Here is a 27,536-nt window from a genome sequence, read left to right on the forward strand (position 1 = left end):
AAAGATAACTTAGCTCTGTGCTTAAATTTTCTTTCCTCTTGCATTACTAGAGCTTCAACTCAATTATGCTTTAATTTCCTTCAAGCAATATTTGGGCTTCTATCTCTGCTATAGTGGAATTATTTGCCCATTTTATATTTCTGAAGTTTCTGAATAACAATTTTGCCACGCACAGAATGAAAAGGTTGCTAGTATTTCTGTGTGTGTATGTGTGATTATGGCAAAGCCTCGAGGGCTACCTGCCTAAGGGGAGGACAGGATTTTCTAAGGGAAACTGGCTCGTATACATGTTACACATGGAGAAAACTACAAAAACGCCCATGCAGCCAGCCCGTTTGCGGGATTTGAACCTTGGATCGAACTACCAGTGTTCAGCGACTTGACCGCTCGGCCGCTGGCAGGCCCACTAGTATTTGTGACCACAGACAGGAATGTAATGGGAAGATGGTACTGTGGCATGAATCTGCTGTTGGATTTAACCATGTAAATATCCCATTACTGACATATGTTTTGCAATTTCAGAACTCATTAATCTTTGTAATTATCTTCAGGCCAACATAAACAGAAGACTAGCCAGTGCTTAATTTTTTTTCCCTCTTGCACTACTGGAGATTGAATTTAATTATGCTTTACACTATCTGGCTTTCTATCTCTGCTATTGTGGAATTATTTGCTCATTTTATATTTCTGAAGTGTGAAAGTTGTTACTCTCTATTTTGGCATTAAAAATGATAAATACTCACATTTAATGGCCAAATATTGAGCAGAATGGAATTTGTGTCAGATGGTCAAACTCACAGCTAATTTTCAGCACTTCATTACCCAAAACCTTTCTCTGAACAGAACAGAAAAGTTCAACATCATGACAGAATACAACCAACCAAACCTTGTACAGATACTGAACCTCTCTCTATTAGTAACATCATAATAGATTATCTAAAGTAAGTGCCAAAATAACCAGGGAAACATACAATTTGAATTATACTTACTGGCATGAATTTTCACATTATTTTAAAGTATAATGCATGCAATAATCACTAAACTTTTGTTTCTATAAAAATCTGACACAAGGTTTGGTAAAAAAAAATTAATAAAACTTAACTTTTTTAAAGTAATTTGGCATTAAGACCTAGGTTAGAATCTAAAATAATACATGAAACAGTTCATTTTTTTATATAATCTGGCTTGGAAAACACAAAATTCTGTCATAAAGACATAATAATTAAAAAAAATCAAAATCAAAATTTCAAGAACAAAACAGCATGTAAATATGCACTTTATAGCACATACCAGTGTAAGAACCTTTATCATAGTATCAATATGCCAACGCTTAGATGGAGCATACCTGAAAAGGAAAGTATCAATAAAACCATAATATTCTGCTTACTAATGAGATAATGGATGAATATGAACAGTCATAGGCTAGTTATCACAAATACACAATCATAGGCTTGTAATTAAAATTACATTTTGTACTTCTTTATCATTAATAGTACTTGTAAATAAAAGTTAAATGCTTTTCACATAAAAGCAAGGATAACAGAGATTAAATCTATTTCTACACCAATAATATCACACCGAAATCACTCTGAAAAATGCATCACACTAGATACACTGAAGATTTGAACAAGACAGTTTGGAAAAAATTATGAAATATCTTGCTTATTTATCATTATTTTGTTAATATCCAAAATAACATTCATGTATAAAATTTTAAAATCCACTTCACTATACACTTAAAGTTACTAAACATTTTCTACTGCTAATTCTGCAACAGTTTTGACACATACTTCATCCTTGTTTTCCATGTGTACCAAATCTCAAATATAATGAAAATGATACAAAAATAAAATTTGCTAAACAATTTTATTGCTGGTATTTCCATAAATTGAGTTATTAATGTATTTATTTTAAAAAAGTTTCTTCTTGCTCATACATTTATTTTATTCCAAGATATGAAATAAGCAAGGAAAGTCCTATTCTAAGCTTTAGTATAAATATACATTGCCTGCAGATACACACATGCTTGGTCTTTGTTTAATAAAACTCAATTATTTAATTTAGTCACCAGCAAATAATTGTTCACATAGAAGATTCCACTTATGCTAAACTACATTTTCTGCTGCTTATTATTTAGAGGTAAATGTCCATTTTGTAATTGCAAGAAGTGATTTCAGCAAAAATATTAGTGAAATCAATTGTTGCAATATTGTTCTTCACTGAAAGTAATCTCCATTGGTTATAACTGTGTTGTAATATCTTATATTTCTGTAATTTCAGGTCATGACAGTGATTTAAACACATTAGACATTCAGTAAAATGTAGAAGATACTCCAAATGTTAAATTATAGAGGAAAATATGTCCTTTGACACATTTTCTAGACAGCATGGTACAAGGTAAAGAGTATTAAAATAAGGTATCATTAAATCAGATATTGATAGTTCGGGTTCTCTGGTTCGCTATTCAAAACACATCAACAGTTACTCTTCATCAAAAAATTTACCTTATTCCTATCTGAATTCTAAAGATAATTCTTGACTTTCATTTTCAGGCAGAGAATGCATATTCTATATTTGTGATTACTCTTGACTTCTGTTTGACACCTCAGGAACTAAATCCTCAATTTCTAGATCTAACTTGAATGGTTGCTCTGTTTCTTCTTGTATATTCACCTGATATTCTTCCAGTGATTTTATACGTAGCGTATTCGGAAACTAAGTACCGTTTCATTCTAGCGCCATCGCACCACTGTGATAGGCGTCCTGCGCATGCGAACTAGTCTTTCTTGTTCACTGACTTTCAATTGTCGGCATTTTGGTTGCTCTATGTTGTTGTGCTGTGCACATTCAAAATGTTTAAGACAATTAGTTCTCCCGCTGATTGTGAGATTCATGCCGTGATTAAATTTTTGAACGCGAGGAATGTTAAACCGGCCGAAATTTATCGTCAAGTGACAGAAGTTTACGGTGAATACGCGATAAGTGATGGAATGGTGAGAAAGTGGATAAGAATGTTTAATGCAGGTCGAACAAATGTCTACGCCGAGGCTCGGAGTGGTCGGCCTTCTGTTGTCACCGATGATTTGGTAAGGAAAGTTGATGAAGCAATTCATGAGAACAGACGCTTCACAATGACAACTCTTTCAGAGGCATTTCCACAAATTTCATGTACTGTTTTGTTTGAAATTGTGTCTGACCGCTTGAATTATCGCAAACTGTGTTCCCGATGGGTTCCAAAAATGCTCACTGATGTTCACAAAACAAAGCGACTTGGTAGTGCCGACATTTCTCACGCGGTACGGTGATGAGGGAGAAAACTTTTTAAACCAAATTGTGACAGGTGATGAAACTTGGATGTGTCATTTCACACCAGAATCGAAACAATCGATGGAGTGGAGACACACTCATTCTCCGAAAAAACAAAAGTTCAGAGTGACAATGTCATCACAAAAAATCATGTGCACTGTCTTCTGAGATAGGAAAGGCATTTTGCTTACTGAATTTCTTCCCAGAGGTGAAACCATTAATGCAACACGATATTGTGAGGCGTGCCATTCAAAACAAACGAAGAGGAATGCTCAGTAAAAGAATTGTGTTGCTCCATGACAATGCTCGGCCCCATACTGCTGGTGTCCCTCAATCGTTAATTTGACAGTTTCATTGGGAGCAGTTTGATCACCCGCCGTACAGCCTGGACTTGACGCCATCCGACTATCACTTGTTCCTGCACATGAAGCGCGAGCTTGGTAGCAAGCGCTTTGGATCTGACGATGAAACGAAAAATGCTGTGGAATCGTGGTTATCGAAACTGGCGGGAAGTTTCTTTGACGATGGTATACAAAAACTGGTCACCCGCTATGACAAGTGTTTCATCATTGGCGGAAACTAGGTTGAAAAATAGTTTAAGACATGTATTTTCATGTAAAAATAAAATTGGATTCGAAAAAATTGTTTTACTATTTTTTTTCTTTCAAAACGGTACTTAGTTTCTGAATACGCCTCGTATCTACATTTTGTACTACACTATACCTTTATCTAGTAATTTTATATCTGAATTACTTCTACTAATGACTTGCGTTTTTAATAATCTTAATGTTTCACATCTCATTTTTGCTTTATCCAAAGCTTTTTTAGTATTCTCAACCAAGACAATACCTTAATAGCATGATTTTATATTTCTAAATTCCATACTCTGTTAGTATTATCATAAAATATTCAATATAAATATTCTACAGTTCAAGAGAGCATTCAAAATTCAAATTGAAACCTGTCCCTTCTTTGACGCTTACGGTGCACAAGGGTACTAGGTTCACATCCCACTTCTGAAAATATGTTAGCTGGTGACCTTAGCTTAGCTCATCAGAGTGGGTTACATTATTATTAAAGTAAAATTATTAATAAAGTAATTACTTATATATTTACATCAAGCAATATACTAGGAATCATTATACATGGTCATTCATTTGTTCGCAGTCTTCTGTCTGGCACTTCTCAATTTTTCACAGTTTAACCGCTCTTTTCTTACACTAGCATCTATCAGCGTTTTTGCAACAAACACAATAAATTTAAAACTCTGTACCAAAAGGAACGAAATAATAGTTATATAATGTATAACTGCCCGCAAATGGCATTAAGGCATTCTGCATCTTTCTGTGGCTAGTAATACTTTTACCCAAATTCCATATACAAAACATATAAATCATAACGAAATGTTAAAACTATTAGTTTCACATCGAAAGCCTGTTGTAAAACAACAGGGTATGTAGCTCCCTGGAGGACCCCCCCCCCCGAAAAAACTTGTGATCATGCTATTTCTTTCACAGAAAACATAATCTTTGTTTTATTTGGTTATGGCAAAGCACTTGAGCTACCTGCCTAAGAGTAGGGATACCTTCATGGAGGACTTTCCTCGAGAAATTGGCTCATATACAAACTACACATGGAGAAAACCATGAAAATGCTCAAGTAACTAGCCCAATTGCCTGGAATCGAGCACAAGTCGAACTATCACTGTTTAGCAACTTCACCACTCGGCCCAATCACAAATGTAAAACTAACATTTATGAAGTCTAATTACTTAACATAGTTCCTAAAACTAAAATCATGATACAATACACATACATTAAATACACATACATTTCAGCAGAAATGAAAAGGTTTGAAGAGCACTGAGACTTGAATTCAGGATCAGCTTTTTCTAAGAACATGAGAAGTTCTTTTGTCATAGATCTTATATTATTTGAATTTACTAATGCAAAGCACAGCTCCATAGCTCTCCTAAAATGAGAAAAAACAAAATTTTAGAAGAGAAACTACTTAATTTAATACTTAGAAATTAATATAGATATATAACCATTTTGTTAACCAACGTTAATAAACAAATATTTATACAGAAGTATTATAAAATTAATTATAGCTCAGCTTTACATATATGTGGCATTACAAAAGAGAAAAACTGTTAGCTATGCCCCAATTTGACAAGCTATGCTTATAAATGAAAATGTCAGATTAGAAAGGCAAACTATACACACAAATCAAACCCAATTCTACTGCTAAACATTAATGAAAATTTATATGGGCAACACATAAGTTCTCAAAAAGCAATACATTTCTAAAAAATTTGAAACCTATATTTATAAACAAATGTATGTAATACGTAATTTCGGTGGCTATGAAGTTAGCTATATGCAGGATATCCTTCCTGTTTGTATCCTATTTGAATTTATGAAAATAAATACACTAGCTTACTCTTCCGCTAAACCATAGAAGAATATCACACACTTAGTACTAAAAATAATAGTCATCGTATTCGATACTTATGAGTTACACATAATTTCTATCCAGTCGCGGATCCAGCATTTCTGCAGCACAATTCTTTCTTTCCTTAAAAAAATGCAGGAGGCTGACATCTGTAATCGGAGTGACTAACTGAAGCACCATGTGCAATTTACCAGTGACTTTTCTAAATTCACATTTGAGGTGGAGTAGCATATAAAACCCACAAATTAATGGCAAGGGCTTCTTGAAAGAATACAGTTTTACATTCCAAAGCACGCACACATATCAGCAAGTTAATATTGTGGATCACTGAAACGAGCATAATGTCAGTTAAGAATTTCTACATAACCGTTTGACTGCTACACGGCGCAAAAGTGCTGCGTTCATTTGTCTCGAAAACCGCGATGCAGCGCTTTCGTGCTGCGAGTTTCAGGGTGTCTTTGTTGCTCCATGGGTGTGAACGTACATAGTCTGACCTCACTTGTACTTTGTAACCCGAGTGCATTCTAAAATAACTAACTGCGTCGTGGTTTTCGAGACAAATGAACGCAGCGCTTTCGTGCCGCGTAGAGGACAAACAGATACTTTTGAACGATATATCCTGTACACAATATACAACCAAAAGATTTAAACACCACACTTTAATCATTTGAAGGTTGCCAAAGTTTGCAATCCTGGTTTGTCTTATTATGCACAATGTTCCACTGCAGCACTGTTTAGAAAGGTCACCTTTTTAAGCCCAACTGCTTTCTTAAATGCCACTCATTTTCAGAAACACTACTGAAGTTTTCCATAAGTTATGGCTTCATGTAAAATTTAGCATAATTTTAACTGCTTTAAATAGAATTTTTAACAATTAAAAAATTGCATCACATATAATATTAAATTGTGAAATATTACACAATATATTCACATGAAGAGCAATTTATTTTTTTTTTTCAAATTTTTATGCACTGCTCCAAATGGAATTTTTAACAAACACTGCACAAAATAATGTTACTTGCATTATAAATACAGAGGAAAATAGGGGGGAGAAAAGGGAAAATAAACCTATCATATAGTGATATCAGATTAAAAATAAGCATATCAATATTGTTTATTAGTGAACTTATGCATGCTTTTAGTTGCATAGTAATTTATTTTGGAAAATATTATTTAAAAGTTTGAAAAAAAGTAAAAAAATTTAAAGGAAGAGACCTGCTCGTAACCTTGCTTGTTCTTTTCAATTAACAGTAAATCTCTACCCAACTAGACTTTAATTTTACACCGGTTGCACTTTTAAATTACCATCTTTGCTAGTTTCATTTTCTGAACTAACAAGTTAATACACACACGAAAACGTATTCTGCCCTTGCGCACACGCGTATGTGCAGTCGTAAAGGTCTTACGCGCATGTGTCAATGCGGCGCATCCGCAGAAAGTTTTTAGCTTTGAGGTCCGAATTAACGACTTTTGACTGTAGTCTTATCTTGAACCAACCCTCAGCTTGAACTATTTCCAAACAAGAACATTTATCTTGGCTGAGTTCTAAACAGGAACTTTTTTCACACCGTCTGGAACTGGTTATATTTCTTTTTCCCTCACCCTACTGTATAAGTTTGTTTATTTTTATTTATTTATTTATTTATTTTTTTGCATATAGCCTAGAAAGAACCCAAATAAATTTACTTACGCTACCTCTTGCCTTTTGAATTCATCACAGGATATAGTATTTTCTCCACAATAATAACGCTTTAAATATCAATGTTTGTAACATTTCTAAAGCAGAGGGGCTATTAATTTCGTTTTAGCATTTTGTGATAATTCACTATAAATGGGAAATCACTTTTTAAATTGTTGCCACGAAATATTACAGCCTGCTTTTATATTTAAAAAAATTAAATAATGAAGAATATGCATAAATGTATGCATGTTTCTCACACTGTGATAAAACAAAAGTACCTAGAGCCATCAAATTTTGAATGATGTACATGTCCACCCGAATATGGGCATCTGGAAGCTTAAATTTGGAATTTGTTTTATTACCTACTTCATATTTTGTAAAGCATTTATGAGTTTTTGATTAAGAAACTCAATGATTTTAAAGTGAGCAATGGCAACACTGTACGGGGGAAGAGGGGGACATTTTTAACTCCAGCGAGTGACACTATCGAAATTCTAAAGATATTCTCTTTTAAATATTTTGTGATATTACTGTTGAATTGAATTTCATGGTTTAAGTGTGAAGAATGCGATATTTAATAAATAAAGGTAACACATAAAACATTAGAAAAATGCCCCTTTGGGCATAATATATAATCTGAAAACTTTTTAGATTTTGTTTTTGATCCACCTATGTATTTGTTCCATTTCATATGTGACAACATAGTCACTTTTTTTTTTTTTTGGCTACTATAATTTTTTTATCCATCAAATACTACATTGTGCCTCTGTAGTATGAAATTCAGGTCAGCTAATTTTTTGTGGAATTATGATCAAAATCAGAACAGTTGCTTAAGTTTTACACACTAGTGTATATGTACATTTCAAGTTATATATCTCACTTCATCTCTATCCAGGCTAATTAATTAATGCCTTAGATTTGTATTAATTTGTAATGAGAACAGCTTTTAAAATTTTTCAAGATAAGGGAAGCTCAGTTTAGAAAACTATTAAAAGATTCCATTCCATTAGCAAGATTATTATAGCACTTTATGATAGAGATCACTTAATGAACTAAACTACATTGGATACTCCTTTGTAATATGTAATTCATTTGGGGCTGAATTTATTCATGATCATTAAAGAAAGGATTAATTGAATGCTAGTAGAGTGCACAGAAAATTTTATGCTCCTTAACATAACTGCCATAGAAAAAAATAATAAAGAATCAAAGAGCTGATTGTAAATTTTGTAGCAGGGAACTAATTGATTTGAAATTTTCCTCACCCACTATCACGATATGTTAACAATCTGAACTGCATCAAACACCAAGCTCAGTCAGTTCTTCTGTTGGTGAATATCTTCTATAATTACTTTTTTTAATATATATAAATGGGATACTTGCATACGCACTATTTATCTGTGAAAACCTGAACTAAATATCAGGGTAGCCATATAACTTTCCTTATATCTGAACTCCTAGTGTAATGTCCTAGCCATAGTTTGTGATACATCTAGATGTTTCATGATAAGTAGTAGTCACCTAGGATGTTTTCCCCTCCTTTGCTAATCCTACTCTTTTTTTTAGTGCTCTTGCACCAATTTTTTTTTTTTTTTTAAATTACAGCTACCATTCCAATGCCATTTATGATTCTTCACAAAGTCAAACACATTAGAGGCTCATTCATATGCACAGCTTTTTTGCACGGCATTCAGTTCAGATGGGTAAAAAAATTGCTTCTGAAGCATGTTCTTTTTTATATGATGCATTCATATGTGAACAGGCCCCACTCATACCTAAGTTGAAACACTGACATTCTTTAGCATTACTTCAAATAATTTATACATTATAATTATTTATTATATTTATACATTATAATTATATATTCTTTACATACTTCACATAATTTATATTATTTTTGCTACTTTAGCAAGAACTTCACTGTATAAAAGGATAAACACTATCAGAGGCAAGTTTCAAATAATTTAACAACTAGACCGTTACTCTGTTGATAACTTAAGTAAAATAAAAGTATTCTTTATAAACATATGCACATGGCTTTACTGCATTTCTTCACAAAATACCCAAAATAACAACAATACTATAAAAATAAATTAAAAAAACAAGTCTTAAAATAAACAGTGAAAATTAATATACACCATGGCTTTTGTGAGTTATTAATAACTGATAAATTTTTATCCCATTTAATATTTTTTAATATTTAAGAACATAAAATTAATTTACACATTTAAAATCAAATAAAAATTGTTAAATTACCGAAAATGTAAGAAAGCGGTAATTACTGATCACTGATTTAGAGAACTTAGCAAGAACATATATACTAATTGTTTAATGCTTTGAAGTGATTTATTTAAATTAAATTTTTCAATAATGAACTAGTGAACAATAAACCAACTGAAAAAACAGCAATAGTACTGTTTGATGCCTTTTCTTTTTCATCTACATAAAAAATCTGATGTATACACCACGACTTCCTTGTACGGAATATTAAATTATACGCATTTTTTCTTGCATTTCATTGAAACTTAATGGATTGAATTAAATCTACTTCGCCGACAGCGCATAAACCACAATAGAATAAATGCATTCTTTAAAATTCACTCTAGTATTTGTTTACCATAGCGACACTCTGGCGCTAGATTCACTTAACAGTATTAATAATTATATGACAGTTAACTTATATAATAATTATATAACGGAAACTAAGTTAATGGTTATATAATGCAATAATTATATAACAGTTAACTTATATATTTCGTTCATATTATAATTCATAATGCACAAAATTTATATCATGTAAAGAATAGGATTATCTAATAAGTCTAAAAATATTGCATACAGATTTACTAAAGGCATAAAAACCTTAACCGGAAGTTAAAAACAACATAATACAATCATTTTTAAAGCAAAAAATGTACAATTCACAAACATATAAGAGTAAAGAAACTGAGATCACTGAGCCGGGTAACAGAGTGGATATATATATAAATATATCTATATACGTTTGGTGCGGCCGATTGCAACCAAAATACGAGGTGCACATCTACATGTTATAGCAGTCCTATATACAAAATTTCAACATTCTGAGGCTACTCGTTTTTGAGTTATGCGAGATACGTATGTACGCACATACGTTCGGACAGACGCCACGAAAAATTCTCTTCAAAATTAATTTTAAAGCGGTTTTATAATTTTTTTGAAGGAAAAGAGTATTTTATTCTGTCCTTACGTACAGATATCCCGCAAAAACATCATTAAATTGCATTTGATAGCGGTCGAAATGGATATTTTCGTTGAAATATGCTGCCTGAAACTTTTCGTGATTACAATACTTCCTTTTTACTTCGTACAAGGAAGTAAAAAGCTGCCTAAAATGGACCAGGGATTTTTTTTTTTTTTCACCCACACCAGAATTTTACAAAACTGAATATAACTGCATATAACAAATTGCTGATAATAATAGATATACTCTTGATTTTGTGGGAAAATTCACTGAGAAAGTTAATAATCAAGCTTCTACAGTCATTTATCAAAACGTGAAGTTCTTATGAATGAAGCATCAAATTACAAAGTCTGAGATCTGGACTTGTCGGGACTTTGTCGATTCAAGATTTTTCCGCATCACCACGTAAATCTAGTAAAGTAACACAGAAATTATAAGTTAAAAATATGAAATAATTGTTTATTCAGCAACGAAGCATTTATGACCTTAAGAGACCTTAGAGAATCAAAATTTAACAAGTAACAAACAAGGATCTTTGTTGCAAGAAGGGAGTGATTTCTTAAAGGGGCAAAGCATTAGGGTCAAGATTCCCATCCTTTCAAGCCTCTTACAGCTGTTAACGCTCCATCCTCAAAAGGTTAAAAACCTGACAGCAATGTTTTTAAGTATTTTAAGTTTCAGACGTAGTATTATTTTGTGTTTACCATTTTGATGATGCTATATGCATATATAAGCAAATTATCTTTAATTTCTGGAGTAGTTCTATAAATGTAGAATTTTTCTAATTATCTTGCTGATTTGTTTTCTTTGGTAAGGTAGTGTTAACATTTGACACTGTTTTCAGTAGTCGTGCAATTATGTACTTAATAAATTCTTAGATGGAAATTTCATTACTTCATTAAATGTAATTTTTTCTTGAAATGACTAAATATATAAATATTAATATAGAATTTAAATGAATTTCTGTGTTCTGTTGCATTTATTTTGTATGAAACATCTAATTCCTGAACTTTGGTTTAAATTCTTTTATTATAAACTTAAATCTCTTTTAAGAAAAAAAGGGTAAATATATTGTATTATTAACCTGTATGTTCCTAAATGTTAAAACAATGTATTTTTAATCCTTTCCATGAGCTTAGTGGTATACTGCATTATTTTAATCTTTCGTGAATTAATTTACTTTTGCATATCAACTGTATTTTAATACGATTTGCTTTGTTGATATGAAAAAACAACTAATATTGTCCATGGTTATCTGCAAAGACATCTTTATTCACACACACCCCCCCCAAAAAAAACTGCTCAATATTGATTTGTTTCCTCTATTAAACATTTCTTTTAACATAACTTATTTACATTGCTTAGTTTTATGAGTTAATGTTTTCTCTTTAACTTTACAGTTTAACCTGGCCTAATCTGAATAACAGATTAGTTATTTTCGATTCAAAAAGCATTAAATATAAACTTTTTGCCTATGAATACCATTTACAAAATCTAATTTTTACATATGGAGAGAAATTCCCATTAAATTTCTCTTTGAGAACACATTCCACACTTTGCAGTGCAGTTAGCAGAAGTCTGTAACCATCACTAAGCTTAATGTCAACATAAAACATTAGCCTGCTCTTTGATATTCAATTACTAATATTTAAAAAATCGATTTGTCACGACTTTGTGAGTAATTTGTGAAGCTGCCTTGCGTTGATAATGATGTGATGAAAAAAGCAAAAAATTATAATAAATAATTCTTCAGGAATATAAATTATTCAATACATGTAAAATTAACGATGTTTCAGCGTGGAATGTTAAAGTTAGATATGTAGTTATTTAGAAGCCAAACAACAAAAATCAGTGTTATATTTTCAAATTTTCCCAGGACTAGTTTCAATGGTTTTACCAAACCATCATCCTCAGCTGCCAAAGCGCAAATGAACGAGATAAGATTCAGGGATCAGACAAGGTAAAATACGAATGGCTGGACAGGAGTTAAGCTACTGGTGCCATCTATTGTTGAAACGAGAACTAAAACAATTCCCTTAAAGGATGAAGGCAAAGATGCATTACAATTAGGGTCGTTAACTATAACAAAAAATTTTTTTGAATTTTTTTTTCTTGTTTTTTTAACTTCTAAATTAATACTTTTTTGGCATGTTTTTTTATCTTAATTAGAGATGTAGGTCAAGCAAAAATGCAGTTGAGGAGCCACGTTATTGACCATACAGAATTTTCTTTATAAATGATTGTTTCTTTGATATGGAGTTATTTTATTTAAGTGTCCAACTGGGATTTTCTACATTTTATTATGAAAAAATATCAAATATGCATGGATATAGCATACAAAAAATTCTTAAAAACATACTGCTGGTTGTCCAGAAGTCCAGGTTTTAGACCATGATTGATATCATACTTGTACTGTATTAAATCTACTACCTAATCAATCCATGTATATACTCAACAGTTAAAAGATTTGATTAAACTTGCCATTACTCCAGCCCCATCCATCCGGAAATTAATATTGATAAATCTGATGCTGCCAAAATATGCTGTGATGTTGCCTTCCCGTGTATAAACTATTCTGAATCACAATGAAGATATAAGCAGGGTATTAACACAATGGACTAACATTCAGAAAATTATAAATAAGCATTGAAACATAAAAGAAATAGTTTCAAGCTTTCTGGAAACAGTTCCTCAATGGAAATAGCACATCTTTAATAAAAAATTTCACTAAGTATCCACATTTAATAAAGAAATGTACAAGGCCAAAATCGTCACAAACCCTTACATAAAAACAACCTCAAAATTAAATTATTTGAAGTTACTACCAAGCCATGTTGCAATAGAGACTTTCCCTTCAGTCTTCCATACAACAATTTGAGACTAGGACTGCATACTGCTCCAATTGAGGTAAGAACCATGTTTTGCGTGTGTACGGGTTCGTACTGGATTAGATGTACAAGTTGATAAAAAAATAATAAAATTTATTCTTAACCCAAGAAATAAAACAAAATGCTGAAATTTGCTAAGAGATATTCATACATTAACACAATATCTCACAGTAGTTATATTTTGAACTACTAAAACACTAAAGAGAAGTCAATTAAAAGCAGAGAAAGGTAATCCGAGCACACCGCAAATTCGCAACAATCAACAAGAACTAAGTAAACAACTGAATTTAGATGTTTTGATCTGGCTTTTATTAGCTTTTTAATCATGCACGAGAACATTTTTTATTTTCTCGATTTTTCGGGATAGCAAAAGAGTACAATTACGAAATAGCTATTTATTAAATGTTAAATGCATACGCTCCTGTATTTTTAACTTTTCTGGCATAGCTTTCTTTTCAAATAAGTCGTGTGCTGCATTGCATGGGGAAATGAAAAAATTTAGTTACAATCCTACTAAAAATTTACAAACTAAATATAAAAACCATAACACTGCTCCCTTCTCGAAGACTGCACGTCCCGGGCAATACAATCCCTGGCCAAACTTATAACTAAGACATCAATGCAAAAATAAACATTACATTACAATAACAAGTAACATAAACAATAATTAAAATAAGCTACCTAAAACAAATCAAATACTAAATACAAATGAAATTAAACACAAATCAAATAAGTGCATAAATTTTACAAATTTAGAAACCAAAAGGATCATAGTCTTATACTATTTACAAATATATACACTACATACTATGGCCAAAGAAAGGAGCTAACCTGTCCTAATGAATGACTTTAGGTTTAGAGTTCGATGACGTACAGATCCAAACCACGACATTGTTCAGCCTGTTAAGGACTGTGTACGGATCATCCCAAGGTGACTGTGTTTTGGAGTCCTTTCTGTCGAGTTGGATTACATAACCACACCTTATTTCCTTCATTGAATCGATGTCCAGTAGCTCTGGTGTTGCATCAGGTTTTCATCTTCTCCGTCGCCAAGTTGATTCGCTCCTGTGCAAAATTGGCATCGCTTCAATCCGGGCCTGGAGATCTTAAATATATTCCTCACACGATGAAGGCACATCTGGTGGGTGACTAAGCAAGAGATCACAAGGCAGATGAAGGTCACGGCCAAAGAGCATCTGAGATGGAGAATACCCGATAGTCTTGTGGACAGCACTGTTGAAAGCCAGTAAAAACAGTGGTAACTTCTTGTCTCAGTCCTGTTGGTTTTTGGAAACCACTAAAGAGAGGTAGGTTACTAAAGATGGTTCGATTAAACATCTTTACCATGCTTATCAGGTTCAATGTTTCTTCTAACCTTCTTCGGAAACATACAATGACCTGACTAGGAACAGAGAGCTTACTAAAGCTATGTTCACTAATTGTAGTAAGTAGACAGGATACAGACGAAGGGTATACAAAACTCTTTATTTTTCTTTATATACAATGACTTCCGTACTTCGGAATACAATGACCCTCCACTCGGGGTCTAACGTAAAAGGTATAAAAAATAAAACTAAACTCTAATTTAACTTTAGAATAACACACGTGGAAGATTGGCCTTATAATAACAGGAAGCGTATGTAGCACAGAGACTGTGAACACTACAATACGTTTAATTTATTAAGAGGATTAAAACCTCTGGCCTGGAAGGCAAATAGCAACTGCGTAACTTCTAAGGTAAGCGGCCTGCTTCGAACTCACTGCTTCCTCTCTCTTTCGCTTGGCAAAAAGGCCACACTTAAATACTTGGCGTTCGCCAGACAAACTATGCATAAAAACCTTCACGCTTATAATTCTGGCCGGAAGTAGAAAATAAGAAGTGATAGTAAAGATTTAAAATAAAATAAACGTTAGTAAAACTTAAGATCCTTACATACTTCCCGCCAGAGTTAATTAGTTTGAAACTGAGGTCTAAAACGACCTTGTTGAAAACTTTTAGCTCTAAAATCTAACGCGAGGCCAACCTTTTACAATCATAACTTCGTTAGAAACTAGAAAATTTAAAAGAAAGAAATTTGTTACAATAGCAGCTCCCAGGATCTACAACAATCTTTTTTTTTTTTTCATCTGTACTGCATCTAAACAGGAGCTTTATTCAATTCTGGTTCCTTCCAGAGATCTGGAAGGAAAACTAGTTTAATGAAATGTTACACAATGACATTGCAAATAACATATAGAATATACTTCTCTTAACATTCTTATTTCATTCATGACTATTTTAATTATCTCTCCCCGTGCTCTCTGACATGTGTTGTAAAAGAACACCAAACACGAATGTGTTTCTGTCTACGTGTGCCACACTTCCTCCTACAATCAAAACACTAACGTGTTAAAATTCAACATAACGAGACCTCTTAACACACCCTACTTTCAACTCTAAACCCTGAGGTACTATTCTAAAAGTGGCTAACTCTAAAGTGTAGCGTCAGAGAGCCTAACTACATCATTCAACCTTTACCACATATTCGTCATGATTTTAATCTTTACAGTCACACGAATAACAAATTTTTAACATTACTTTCACTTTTACCATATCATGGTATTTCTTAACATTTAAAATAACAGTTCACATGTATATAAGAACATATCAACATGCCGTTAATTTTACACATTTGAAAACATACATTAGTAGTACATTGTTAACTTCTATTCTTTTCAAAGCAAGTGCCAATTCTTTCTACATTGAAATAATACTACATTTCAAAAAGTCTTTCAGACTAAATCTTCTTTCTTGCTAGAATGTTTTAAATAAAATTTATACAATAACTTTTTACAATATTTAAGTCTTTACACAACGCTATTATACATCAACTTTAGTTTTACGCGCGAGTAATTGAAAAACATAATAAGAAAATCGGTCATAACTCATTTCTCGCCCTTTTGGCGATAAAGGTAGACCTCGCATGAGGTAAAACTTCTTGAAATCTGCCACTTGCAGTAAGAATGAAAGATTAACTTAAGTTTGCAAAGTAACATAAAATTTTACTTATCTATGTAATATTCGTACATCCTTTTCTGGGCCCAGTCTTTAAAGGTACTGCAGATAGTAGTTTGGTTTATCCTCCTTCTTGTACGGGCTCGCCCTTCAGTGCTTTCCTCTGGAAGCTTCCGTTTTTCACCAGTTCGGCCACCCTTGAATACTTTCCTTTTCTCCTCTGCTTGTGGTCTTTGCCGTTTGATGGCAGCTGGTCTTGGCGGAACCGGGAAATTTCTTCCGTGTTCTTGCTTGGACCTCGTTGCTGGCCGTTCAAACTTTCCTTTAACTTTTTCCTCCGCCGCTGATGGCCCTTCCGCAGTTCGGCGACTTTTGCTGCGGAGAGTTCTGTCGGATGAGTAGATCTTCCATTTTAAAGCCGGGTTATAGTTGCCGTCATTTCTCCTGGTCCTCTTCACATACGTCGTCCTTCTCCCTTCTTCATTCTGGGGGTGTTCGTGAACTCTGTTTTCTGGACGGTGGAACGGCTTCTTTTTCTTGTTGCATTCAATTTTTCCGCGGGGCAATTTTCTTTTCACTTGTTTCTGTCTCTCATTGGCTTGCCCTTGTACTTGTCGTTTTCCCACCTTTGGAACTTGTACCTGCGGTGTCTGCCGTGCCGGATCCTGCAAAAGATCTGAAAAGATTTGCATTTTATTACGATCGAAGTAGGGCTTGATTTGATCAATGTTTGCGGAACAGGTTTCACCATTTCTGACTTTTAACACTACAACAGCGTGAGTTATTTTTTCTATAACATATGGTCCTTCAAATCGTGGAAAAAATTTGGCAGTTTTATCTTCTGGTGCTGAAGAAAGTGAATGCTTAATTTTTAAAACTTCATCCCCTACTTTATAAGTTACTCCCCGTCGTTTCAAGTCATAATACAATTTTTGTTTTCTCTGTGCTACTTCAGTATTCTTCTTTGCCTCCTTAATTAGTTTTTCTATATCACCCATTTTAAATTCTGGGGCTCTTTGTTGCACATAAAATAATTTATCTAATGGTGTTATAATCTTTCTGCCTAGAAATAACTCAGCAGGAGTTTTCCCCGTTGTATCATGTTTTGCGGTCCTAAGGGCGAAAGCAAATTCATTGACATAGTTATCCCAGCTTTTATGAAAATTTTTAACATAACTACGGATAATTTTCACTATATTTCTGTTGACCCGTTCCGCTATATTTGATTGCGGCCGATACGGGACCATTTTTAAATGACGTATGCCCAGTTTTTGGCACATGTCTTCAAATATATTACTTACAAATTGAGGACCATTATCCGATATAACTTTTAGGGGCGCCCTGTATTTTAAAATATATTTATTTAAAATAGAATCGGTAACTAATTTCGCGGAGGCTCGTTTTAAGGGAACAATTTCGGTCCATTTACTAAAATGATCAACCATAACAAGGAGATAGCGACTTTTGTTTAACTGACTTTTTGGGAAAGGGCCCAATAAATCGATGCCGATTATTTCATTTGGAAATTCGGATTTAATACTATTTAGAAACCCGGCCGGGCGGAAATTAATATAATTAACTGCTTGACATGTTGGGCAGGACTGGACATACGCCCTTGTTAACTTTTGCAGTTCAGGAAAGTAGACTGCCTCGCGTACGCGTTGGATAGTTTTTCGAATACCAGCATGAGAAGCTAAAGGGCTGTCATGGAGCTCTTGCAGGATATTTAATCTAAGACTAGCTGGGATAACAGGTCGAAATTCGTTGTTGGAATTCGTAGTTTTTGTATAAAATAATAGACCATCTATTAGTTCGTAATGGGCCGCCCTATTTCTTATCGCCACAATAACTTGGTGGCTAAAATTTTCAGGATCCTTCAAATACTCATAAATACTTCCAAACTCAGGATCCTTACCCAGTTCGGTTATTACAGTTTCTCGGGAATTTATTGTACACGCTGTCAGCATTGCAACTTTTACGGTATTACCCTGTTCGTCTAATTTAATTCGTGATAGGGCATCTGCTACGATATTTTCCTTTCCGGGGGTATGCTTGATTACCAGATTATATTCTTGCAGCTTGAGTGCCCATCTTATTAACCTTGGGGATAAATTTTTCCCTGAGTACAATCTAGTTACCGCCGCATGATCAGAATATACTGTTATCGACGCCTTTCCAAAATAGACTCGGAACTTTTGCACTGCTAACAGAACTGCAAGTGCCTCTCTCTCGGTCGCGGAATAGTTTCTTTGTGTTTGATTTAAAGTTCGGCTAAAAATGCCACGGGCTGCTGATTTTGCGAAAGTACCGCTCCTACCGCATAATCCGTAGCATCTGCTGAAGTTTCTAAATTTTCATCCTTTTCAGGAAATTTCAACACAGGGGCTTGCGTTAATGCTTGTTTTAATTTTTCGAAAGCACTATTGGCTTCGGCCGTCCACGAGAATCTTGCCTTTTTCCTTTTTAATTTTAACAATGGCTCAGCGATAGCCGCAAAATCTTTTATAAAGGACCTATAATATGAACAAAGTCCTAGAAAAGAAGAGAGCTTCTTTGCCGTGTTTGGAGTCGGATACTTTTGTACAGCGATTATTTTTGATTCATCTGTCTCGATCCCTTTTTGCGATATTTTGTAACCTAAATATTTTAATTCAGGGGCTGCAAATTTGCACTTTTCGACATTAACTTTTAGACCGGCCTCATTTAATAAAGAAAACACCTGTCTTAAATCCTGTATATGTTGGTCGAGATTATCACTAGTAATAATGATATCATCTAAATAGATAAATGTGGACTTTCCAAGAACAGGTCTTAACACAATGTCCATGCATCGCTGAAATGTTGCTGGGGCCCCAGAAAGGCCAAACGGCATACGCAAAAATGCATAAGTGCCAGACTTGGTTATAAAAGCAGTCTTAGGCACGTCCTCAGGCCTGACCCCTATTTGAAAATAACCATTCGTTAAGTCTAAAGTCGTCATAAATTTGGTTGATTTTATGTTCCTTAAAATTTCTTCTATGATCGGTAACAGATATACCGGATATTTCGTTATGGAATTTAATTTACGGTAATCAATAGCGAATCTCCACCTTTTTGGATGCTCCAAAGGATAATCATTATTTTTCTTACATAAAACCACCGGACTAGCATAACTACTTGAGATAGGCGTTATGATCTTTTTACGTAGCATATCGGTAATATGCCATTCTATAATTTTTTCCTTATTCTTATCATACCGGTATGGTTTTTGACGAACCGGCAATGCATCTCCGGTGTCAATACTATGGTTAGTAACCTGCGTAAATCCTGGAATATCACTAAATAAGGAAGCAAATTCACTTACCACTTCTCGGATTCTATCTTGCTCGTCATTAGGCAGGTGGTCAAGATTTAACATCGGCGGTTCAGCCTTTTCTCCACGAACTGGTTTCATTGTCAGCTTAAGAGACGCTTCATTAATATCCAGCGTTGCTTGTGCCTCTGAAAGAAAATCTATTCCTAAAATAATATGTGCTTGCAGATTCTTTACTATGAAAAACATCACCTTTACTTGTTCGTACTTCATACGGACATACAGTGGTAATTTACCTATACACTTACATTTTTCTCCTTTCGCCGCTAACACTGTCGTATTATCCGAATTATATATGCGGTATTTCCGAAAATACTTCCTAAAAAAATCTTCTGCCACACAGGAACACTGCGCGCCTGTATCCAGGAGTGCGGTGGCTGGGATATTATTCACCAACACTTCAATCTTCGGAAGAGTCAAATTTTTCACCATTACTGTATTTAACTTGAAGGAAGAGGGGTTTTCTTGGCCTTCGGATTTCCGCACCCTCCCGTCAGCAGAAATCCGTTTTAGTTTAACTTATTTTTCATTTCCGTGCTTTCCTTCTTTTTCCACTGGCCTTGAGACTTTTTTCCTGGATTGCTATTGAACTGTCGACGTTCGCCGGCTGTTTTTGAATGCTCGAGTTTCCTTGCCCACTGATTCGCTTTGCTTCCGTAGCCGTGTGCTTGAGTTTGCTGTAGTCTTGGCGCACCAAATTGGTTTCGCTGTTGATATTGGCGTCTTCTTTTGACGTCCGCCGTTCTTCTACTTTCAAACTGGATTGCTAGCTCAAATAACTTTTCCAGTGTAGTGGGATTTCTTAATTCAATAAAGTCTTGCACTTGGGGTAGTAACCTCGGCAAAATCACTTGAATTATTTCAGGATCCGGACGGTTTCCATACAAGAGCTTGAAAACGTGAATTTTTCTTAAAATAAAGCTCGACAGGTTTTCCATTCTTTGTTGATATATACTGAAAAGTTCTGTTTCTAATTTCGCACGATCCCTTACAACAGGGAAGGCTTTTAGTAGGGCAGTCTTGAAATTTTCGTAAGTATAGGTGGGACTTCCTGCTTGACCCAAGAGACTTCTCCCGATACATTTGAACCAGTTAAGCGCTTGGCCCCTCAAAGCGCTGGTAGCTAAGGTAACTTTTTGAAACTCGTGCACGGGGTAGAGCATGAAGTGGTCATCCAATTTTTCCAAAAAAACTGGTTACCGGTAAGTTTCCATTAAATGTTGCTTCTGGTTTCATCGAAGCGCGCATGGTCTGGACGATGTACCCAAATCCTTCCAGGGCGGCAGCTGGAATTTCTGGATTCTGAGCCGTTTCTGCAGGCAGCACAGGTTCTTCTTGAAACTCGGCCATGGTTATTCTTCTACGTTGGGCGCCACTATCAGGTTCAATGTTTTTTCTAACCTTCTTCGGAAACATACAATGACCTGACTAGGAACAGAGAGCTTACTAAAGCTATGTTCACTAATTGTAGTAAGTAGACAGGATACAGACGAAGGGTATACAAAACCCTTTATTTTTCTTTATATACAATGACTTCCGTACTTCGGAATACAATGACCCTCCACTCGGGGTCTAACGTAAAAGGTATAAAAAATAAAACTAAACTCTAATTTAACTTTAGAATAACACACGTGGAAGATTGGCCTTATAATAACAGGAAGCGTATGTAGCACAGAGACTGTGAACACTACAATACGTTTAATTTATTAAGAGGATTAAAACCTCTGGCCTGGAAGGCAAATAGCAACTGCGTAACTTCTAAGGTAAGCGGCCTGCTTCGAACTCACTGCTTCCTCTCTCTTTCGCTTGGCAAAAAGGCCACACTTAAATACTTGGCGTTCGCGAGACAAACTTTGCATAAAAACCTTCATGCTTATAATTCTGGCCGGAAGTAGAAAATAAGAAGTGATAGTAAAGATTTAAAATAAAATAAACGTTAGTAAAACTTAAGATCCTTACATGCTGTCCAACTAGAGATGTAAAGGCATCTTTTGGGTTTTGTCAATGCCGAATATTTTGCAGAGTTCTTTGATTACAGCCGAGGTAAAATCCCTTACTTATCGGTATGTAACTGAAGAAGCAATCTGAACCTGGAAATCCAGTGCTATATCATTACCTCTGCTACTCTGACAGCTTCTTGATCAGGAATAGGATATGCTTCAGGCTGCTTGGTGAGGTAATCAATGACAACGAGGATGTATTTGTTGCCAACAGCAGTTCAAAACAGAGGTCCCAAGATGGCAAAGGCAATATGCTCAAATAGTGCTCCTACATTGTAACGTTTCAGCTTTCCTCGTCTGCGTTTCTTCGGTCCTTTCTGACGTGCACAAGCATCGCGAGATCGGTACCGCTTTTGCACATCATCCTTTGCATTATTCCAGTAGTTCTCACAAACTCTCTGCAAGGTCTTCTTTATTCTGAAGTGACCTCCTGTGGGGCTGCTATGTAGTTCTTTAAGGACATCTGGAATCCGGGATTTTCGAAGTATCAGTTGCTATTGGAAAGTCTTCCCATCATTCGATTCGAATTCCCGGTAGATAACGCTGTTTTGAATATGGAGCGAGTCCCAAGTGCCCAATACTGTTTTGTTGTAGGACTATAGATCGAAGTCCTGCCAGGTGCGTTTTCTAGACATTGAAGACTCCATTAAATCGATTATGACTTTAATATTGCAGTCTTCCGGCTGGTCTTTCTTGACTTATTTGTTACTCCATAGGTCTCAATCAGCCAATGTTGATGTAATTTGTCGTGCAACTGGACTCAGTAGCTCACATTTCGCTTTGACCCTGGAACAAAATCGGCAGCTTTCTGGGCAAGGTCTTCAAGACGGGTGTCAGCATTTCGGTTTGATGATCCCTTCCGATGATGGATAGTGATGTAATATTCTTGGAGTCTGTGTATCCACCTGGCTATTTGAACCTCAGGATTCTTGAAATTTAAAAGCCAGGCGAATGATGATTGATCCGTGATGAGCAGGAATTTTCTGCCGTATGGATAATGATGGAAATAGTCTACAGCTTTGACTAGAGCGAGCAACACTTTCCTGGTGACACAGTAATTCCTCTTCGGTTTAGAGAGGCACTTATTCCAGTAAGCCACTACACATTTCTTGGCTGTTTATTTTTTGTGAGAAAACAGCACCAAAGCTTCTCAGCTGATGGACATTTTTGGGATGTTTCCAGTCTTCAATGGCTGACACCTTTTCAGGATCCGTGCACATACCTTTGGCAGAGATGACATGTCCGAGGTTAAGTCACTTTCTGTCTGAATAATTTGCATTTAGTGGGACTCAACTTTAGATTAGCTTCCTTCATTGAAGCACTTTCCTAATATTTTCTGAATGCTCTTGAAAACTTCTCCTCATGATGATGATGTCATCCAGAATACGAAGACAGATTTTCTACATGTTCTTCAAAATTCTTTCCAACGATCCATCCAGGTATATCAGACAGGCTTCGTAGGAAAGAACTTTCAAAACAGTCTCCATGGTTCGAATGTTGTTCGAAACAGTTCGAATGTTGCCAGTACATTACACAGTCCAAACGGCATCGTTTTGAAAAGCAAAAGTCCTTGCCCCATAGTAAATGCTGTCTTTTCTTGGTCATCAGGATGTATCTCTACTTGGCAATATCCACTCTTTAGATTAAGTGTCGAAAAACCACTTGCTTTCTGAGAGAGTGTCCAAAATGTCATCAATTCTAGGAAGAGGTTAGCTATCCTTCTTCTTAACCTAATTCAACCAGCATTAGTCAATGCAAAATTGTTTTGAATCATCTTCCTTTCTGACAAGGACAATGGCAGATGCCCATGGACTTGGTGAAGGTTCAATGACACTACTTCCTTGCATGCCCTTTAAAACTATTCCTACCTCTTCTTGCTCAGCAATCGGTATATGTCTTGGATATTGCTTAATTTGGTGGATGAACCCCTGTATCAATTCTATGCTGTGTCAAACCAGTTTGACCATGTCAGAAGATAAGTGAGAGAAAACATCTTGAAGATCTTGAATGACACGTTTGGCAGCATTCCTCTCTTCATTGCTTAATTTGCATCCTGCAATGACTCAAGGCATTGAGTTGTCAGGTTAAATCGTCTAGATGAGTAGTGATTTGAACCACTGGCTCCTGGACTTGAGAAGCTGTTATTGGGTGGCAATCTCTACAAGTTGCTTACTGGGCTGCCTCGAATTTCATGGCGTACACTAGAGCGCTTTTAAATCCTTCATGTCTGCTATTCTCAGAGCTTTCTGTATTTTGGGATCCCGGTTACAATCGATAAAGTACTGCAGAGAGAGGATTTCCCTTGTTTCTCTCGGGCACTCCATAAAGGCGAGGTGAGACAGCCTTTCAACAGCTGTGGCGAGCTCCTGGAGTGTTTCAGCGGGCTTTTAATTAAAGCCTGTTGTAGTCTTTTTTAAACATTTCTCACCAAAGCGCAGTTCCTATGGGCCGGACAGAGCTTCGAAAATCTAGCCTTTGGTTTTCAGGAAAAGTTTGAAGGATATCCACTGCGTCTGCTCTCAAAGAAGTGACGAGATGACAGGTCCTAGCCCTCGGGAATCCCATCTGTTAGCTTCCACCACTACTGAGAATTGTATCTTATACACTTGCCAGGAGGTCTTCTTATCATACATGGATAGCTTCAGTGAGGGACGAGCATATTCCATGGCATAAACCCTCTCTTTTATTTGTTTCTTGACAGAAGAAACTTTCTCTTCCCCCTCGACCAGTATTTTCGAGAACATTCTGGTATGTTATATAACCACTGCTATAAATGTAGAAAAACAAAGTACTCCAACAAATTATATTTCCAGTTTGTGAATTTAAACAAATTCATAAATCTTGTTTCCAATTAATATTAAAATGATCACCAAAAGCCTACCTTTTTTTCGGTTAAATTATCTAATGTTGCTGATGTCAGAATTTGACAGACTTCAAATACTTCCTTCTTACATACAGGGTGCACACTGAAATCCGGTAACAATCCGTTTAACTGCCGAACGGCTGCACCTATATTCATAAAATTGGTGTCTAGGTATAATAAAGTAGCTATGCGCTACTTGATGAGATTACAGCACCACCTGGGTGAAAAACAGTGGAGTTCTCCCTACCTAGAAAATGATACAAGATAGGAAGAAAAGGTCAATTACAAAGTTGTAGAGTATCATCAATTTAGTACAAATAGACACCTTGTGAATACGAATGTTAAAAACAGAATGCTGAAAACGCACATTTGTTCCTTCACGATTTCTGAAACTGCGACGTCATCTTTCGAATGAAAATCATGTCCGTATCGCAGCAGAGTGATATCGCTTGTAATTCACATTCGAGAGGATTGTGGTTCAAAACCCCTTAGGGTGCATCCTTGTACTGATTGTCTTTACAAATAGAGTACACAATTGCACACAAGCATGCTGCGAAATGCATCAACAAAACTTGAGCTTGGTGTGCAAATTTGTGCATTATGCAAATAGTGTATGAAACGTCACACTTGTTCACCTACGACAGCTATAAAATGGATAGCTGCTCGTGGACACGGAGCAATTTTCAAAAAATTATTATTGTGAGATGGTTCTACTTAGGATGAATGTGGGTGCAAGAAATGCGAGCAATCAGCAATGTTTTCCTGCAGGCCCGCATCCTTCACACAAAACCATCCTTATGGATTGTGTAACATTTAAAGGAGATAGCCTGAGTGACTAGTCAACTAATCCAGCAGACCAGCTAAGGTAGGGTGGAAAGTGCAACCGGAAGATGTTTTATCATACGGCCTCACATATTGAAACAGCAGAACAAGAGAGATTAGTGAAAAGTATGGTCTCACAAAAAGTCGCTTTTGGAAAATCCTAAATGAATTAGGTGCTAATCAGGAATTACCTGACGGGGATGCCAAGAGACATTTAGCATGGTTCAACTTCGTCATGAACCAGATGGAGATCCAGCCAACATTCGCTTGCAGGTATAGTGTGGACGGATGAGGCATGCTTCTTACAGAGTGAAATGTACAATAGGCAGAACACACATTACTGAGTACTGGAAAATCCATCATGTTCTGCTGAAGTTTCACATAATCTTTTTTCGATTAATGGTTTGTATGGGAATTTATAATAACAGGCTAATCGGCTCAATATTTTACCAAGGTATGTTAACGTCCGCACAGTATTTATAACTTCTGCAAGATATAATACCGGATTTTGTTGAGAACCTGCCGTTGCTTCAACTCCTGAATGGATGGTTCCAACATCACGTTGCAAGTGAAGCAGTACCTGATGGAAGAATTTGGAGAACGAATAATCGGGTGTGATGGTTTCAAAGTCCACAGTCACCTGACCTGACGCCAAAGGACTTTTCCTGTGCAGATACCTCAAACAGCAGGTGTATGCAACCGCTCCACGAACACTGCAGGACCTTCAATGACGTATTACATATGCTTGTGCAAATGTATTAGGCTATGGTACAATATGCAACATGAAGTTCTATCAAGTGTCCAGATATACATTTCAGCTGATGAAATGAAGTTTAAAACATTGAAAATAAAGGTAGCTTGTGATAACTAGTTGATTTTCCGCTCTAAGATCATTTCGCAATGTCACAGTTTAGGAAATCGCAAGCAAGTGCACATTTAAAACATTCTCTTCTTAACATTCATGGCTATGAGGTGTCTTTTCGTACTAAATCGACGATGCTCTACGACTTTGTAATTCACTTTTTCTTCTTATTTTGTATCGTTTTCGAGATAGGGACACTAACTCCGTTGTTTTCCAAAATGTGGCGCTCAAAGCTGTCTCATCTAGTGCCGCATAGCCAATTAACTATACCTGGACACCACTTTTATTATTATAGCCGCAGCCGATTGGAAGTTAAAGAGGTGGTACTGGTCTTTAACAGGCACCCTGTATAATGCAACAATTAAAAAATCACTAGACAAAAATATTAATTTTTAAAAAAAATGTTTGCACTAAAATATAAATAAAGTGATACAGCACTGCAAAAAATATAAAAATATTTTAGAATGCACCAAAATCTGCAGAAAATGTCTCCTTGGTAAAATATTGAGCCGATTAGCCTGTTATTATAAATTACCCAATAATTTTTTTAAAAAGTGTTTATGTAGCTTTTGTGGTTTCACATCTCACTTGCACATTGATAGTTTAGTTACACACTTGTATGTTGACATAAAATACATAGAAAATTAAATACAAGTCAAATGATAAAGAAAAGTGCAACTTACTTTCGTATAGATACATCAGGATCTTTTAGACATTCTACTATTGTACTTCTGTGTCTCTGTACAGCATTATAATCAGCTTGCACAGTGCAAAGTAACGTATTTAGTGCGACATATCTACCACAAATACATAAATGTTAATATATGCATAAGAAATTTTATACACATTTTAATAACAAAAAAGAATGGCAATAATTGAAAATTGTTTTGAAAGAAATAAACAAAAATAAATATAAATAAGTGCACATGTTATAAACCCTCTATACCCCGTCCCGACGCATAAATACTAATATGATGTTGGTGCCCCTTTTACATCGATGACAGGCTGCATACGTTTGGGGAGACTTTCCACCAGATTCTGACAGTTGGCCACAGGAATTGACTTCCAGGCGTCCATCACAACTGAATTG

The 27,536-nt window shown here is 35.3% G+C and overlaps 1 protein-coding gene across 6 annotated transcripts in view; it reads right to left on the minus strand.

Moving 5' to 3' along the window:
• Positions 1-27,536, minus strand: part of AP-1gamma (adaptor protein complex 1, gamma subunit) — a 190,118-nt gene that overhangs the window by 79,428 nt on the left and 83,154 nt on the right. For all 6 annotated transcript variants that reach the window (XM_035352909.2, XM_085808333.1, XM_085808332.1 and 3 more), the window contains exons 11-13: positions 27,130-27,243; positions 5,137-5,277; positions 1,291-1,345 (exon numbers count right to left, since the gene is read on the minus strand). In XM_035352909.2, coding sequence (XP_035208800.2) covers positions 1,291-1,345; positions 5,137-5,277; positions 27,130-27,243 — 310 coding nt within the window. The remainder of the gene's footprint in view (positions 1-1,290; positions 1,346-5,136; positions 5,278-27,129; positions 27,244-27,536) is intronic.

The sequence above is a fragment of the Stegodyphus dumicola genome, chromosome X1, assembly GCF_044657685.1.
Source record: "Stegodyphus dumicola isolate Sdum_Otavi_A_Nest chromosome X1, ASM4465768v1".
Classification (NCBI taxonomy): Eukaryota; Metazoa; Arthropoda; class Arachnida; order Araneae; family Eresidae; genus Stegodyphus; species Stegodyphus dumicola.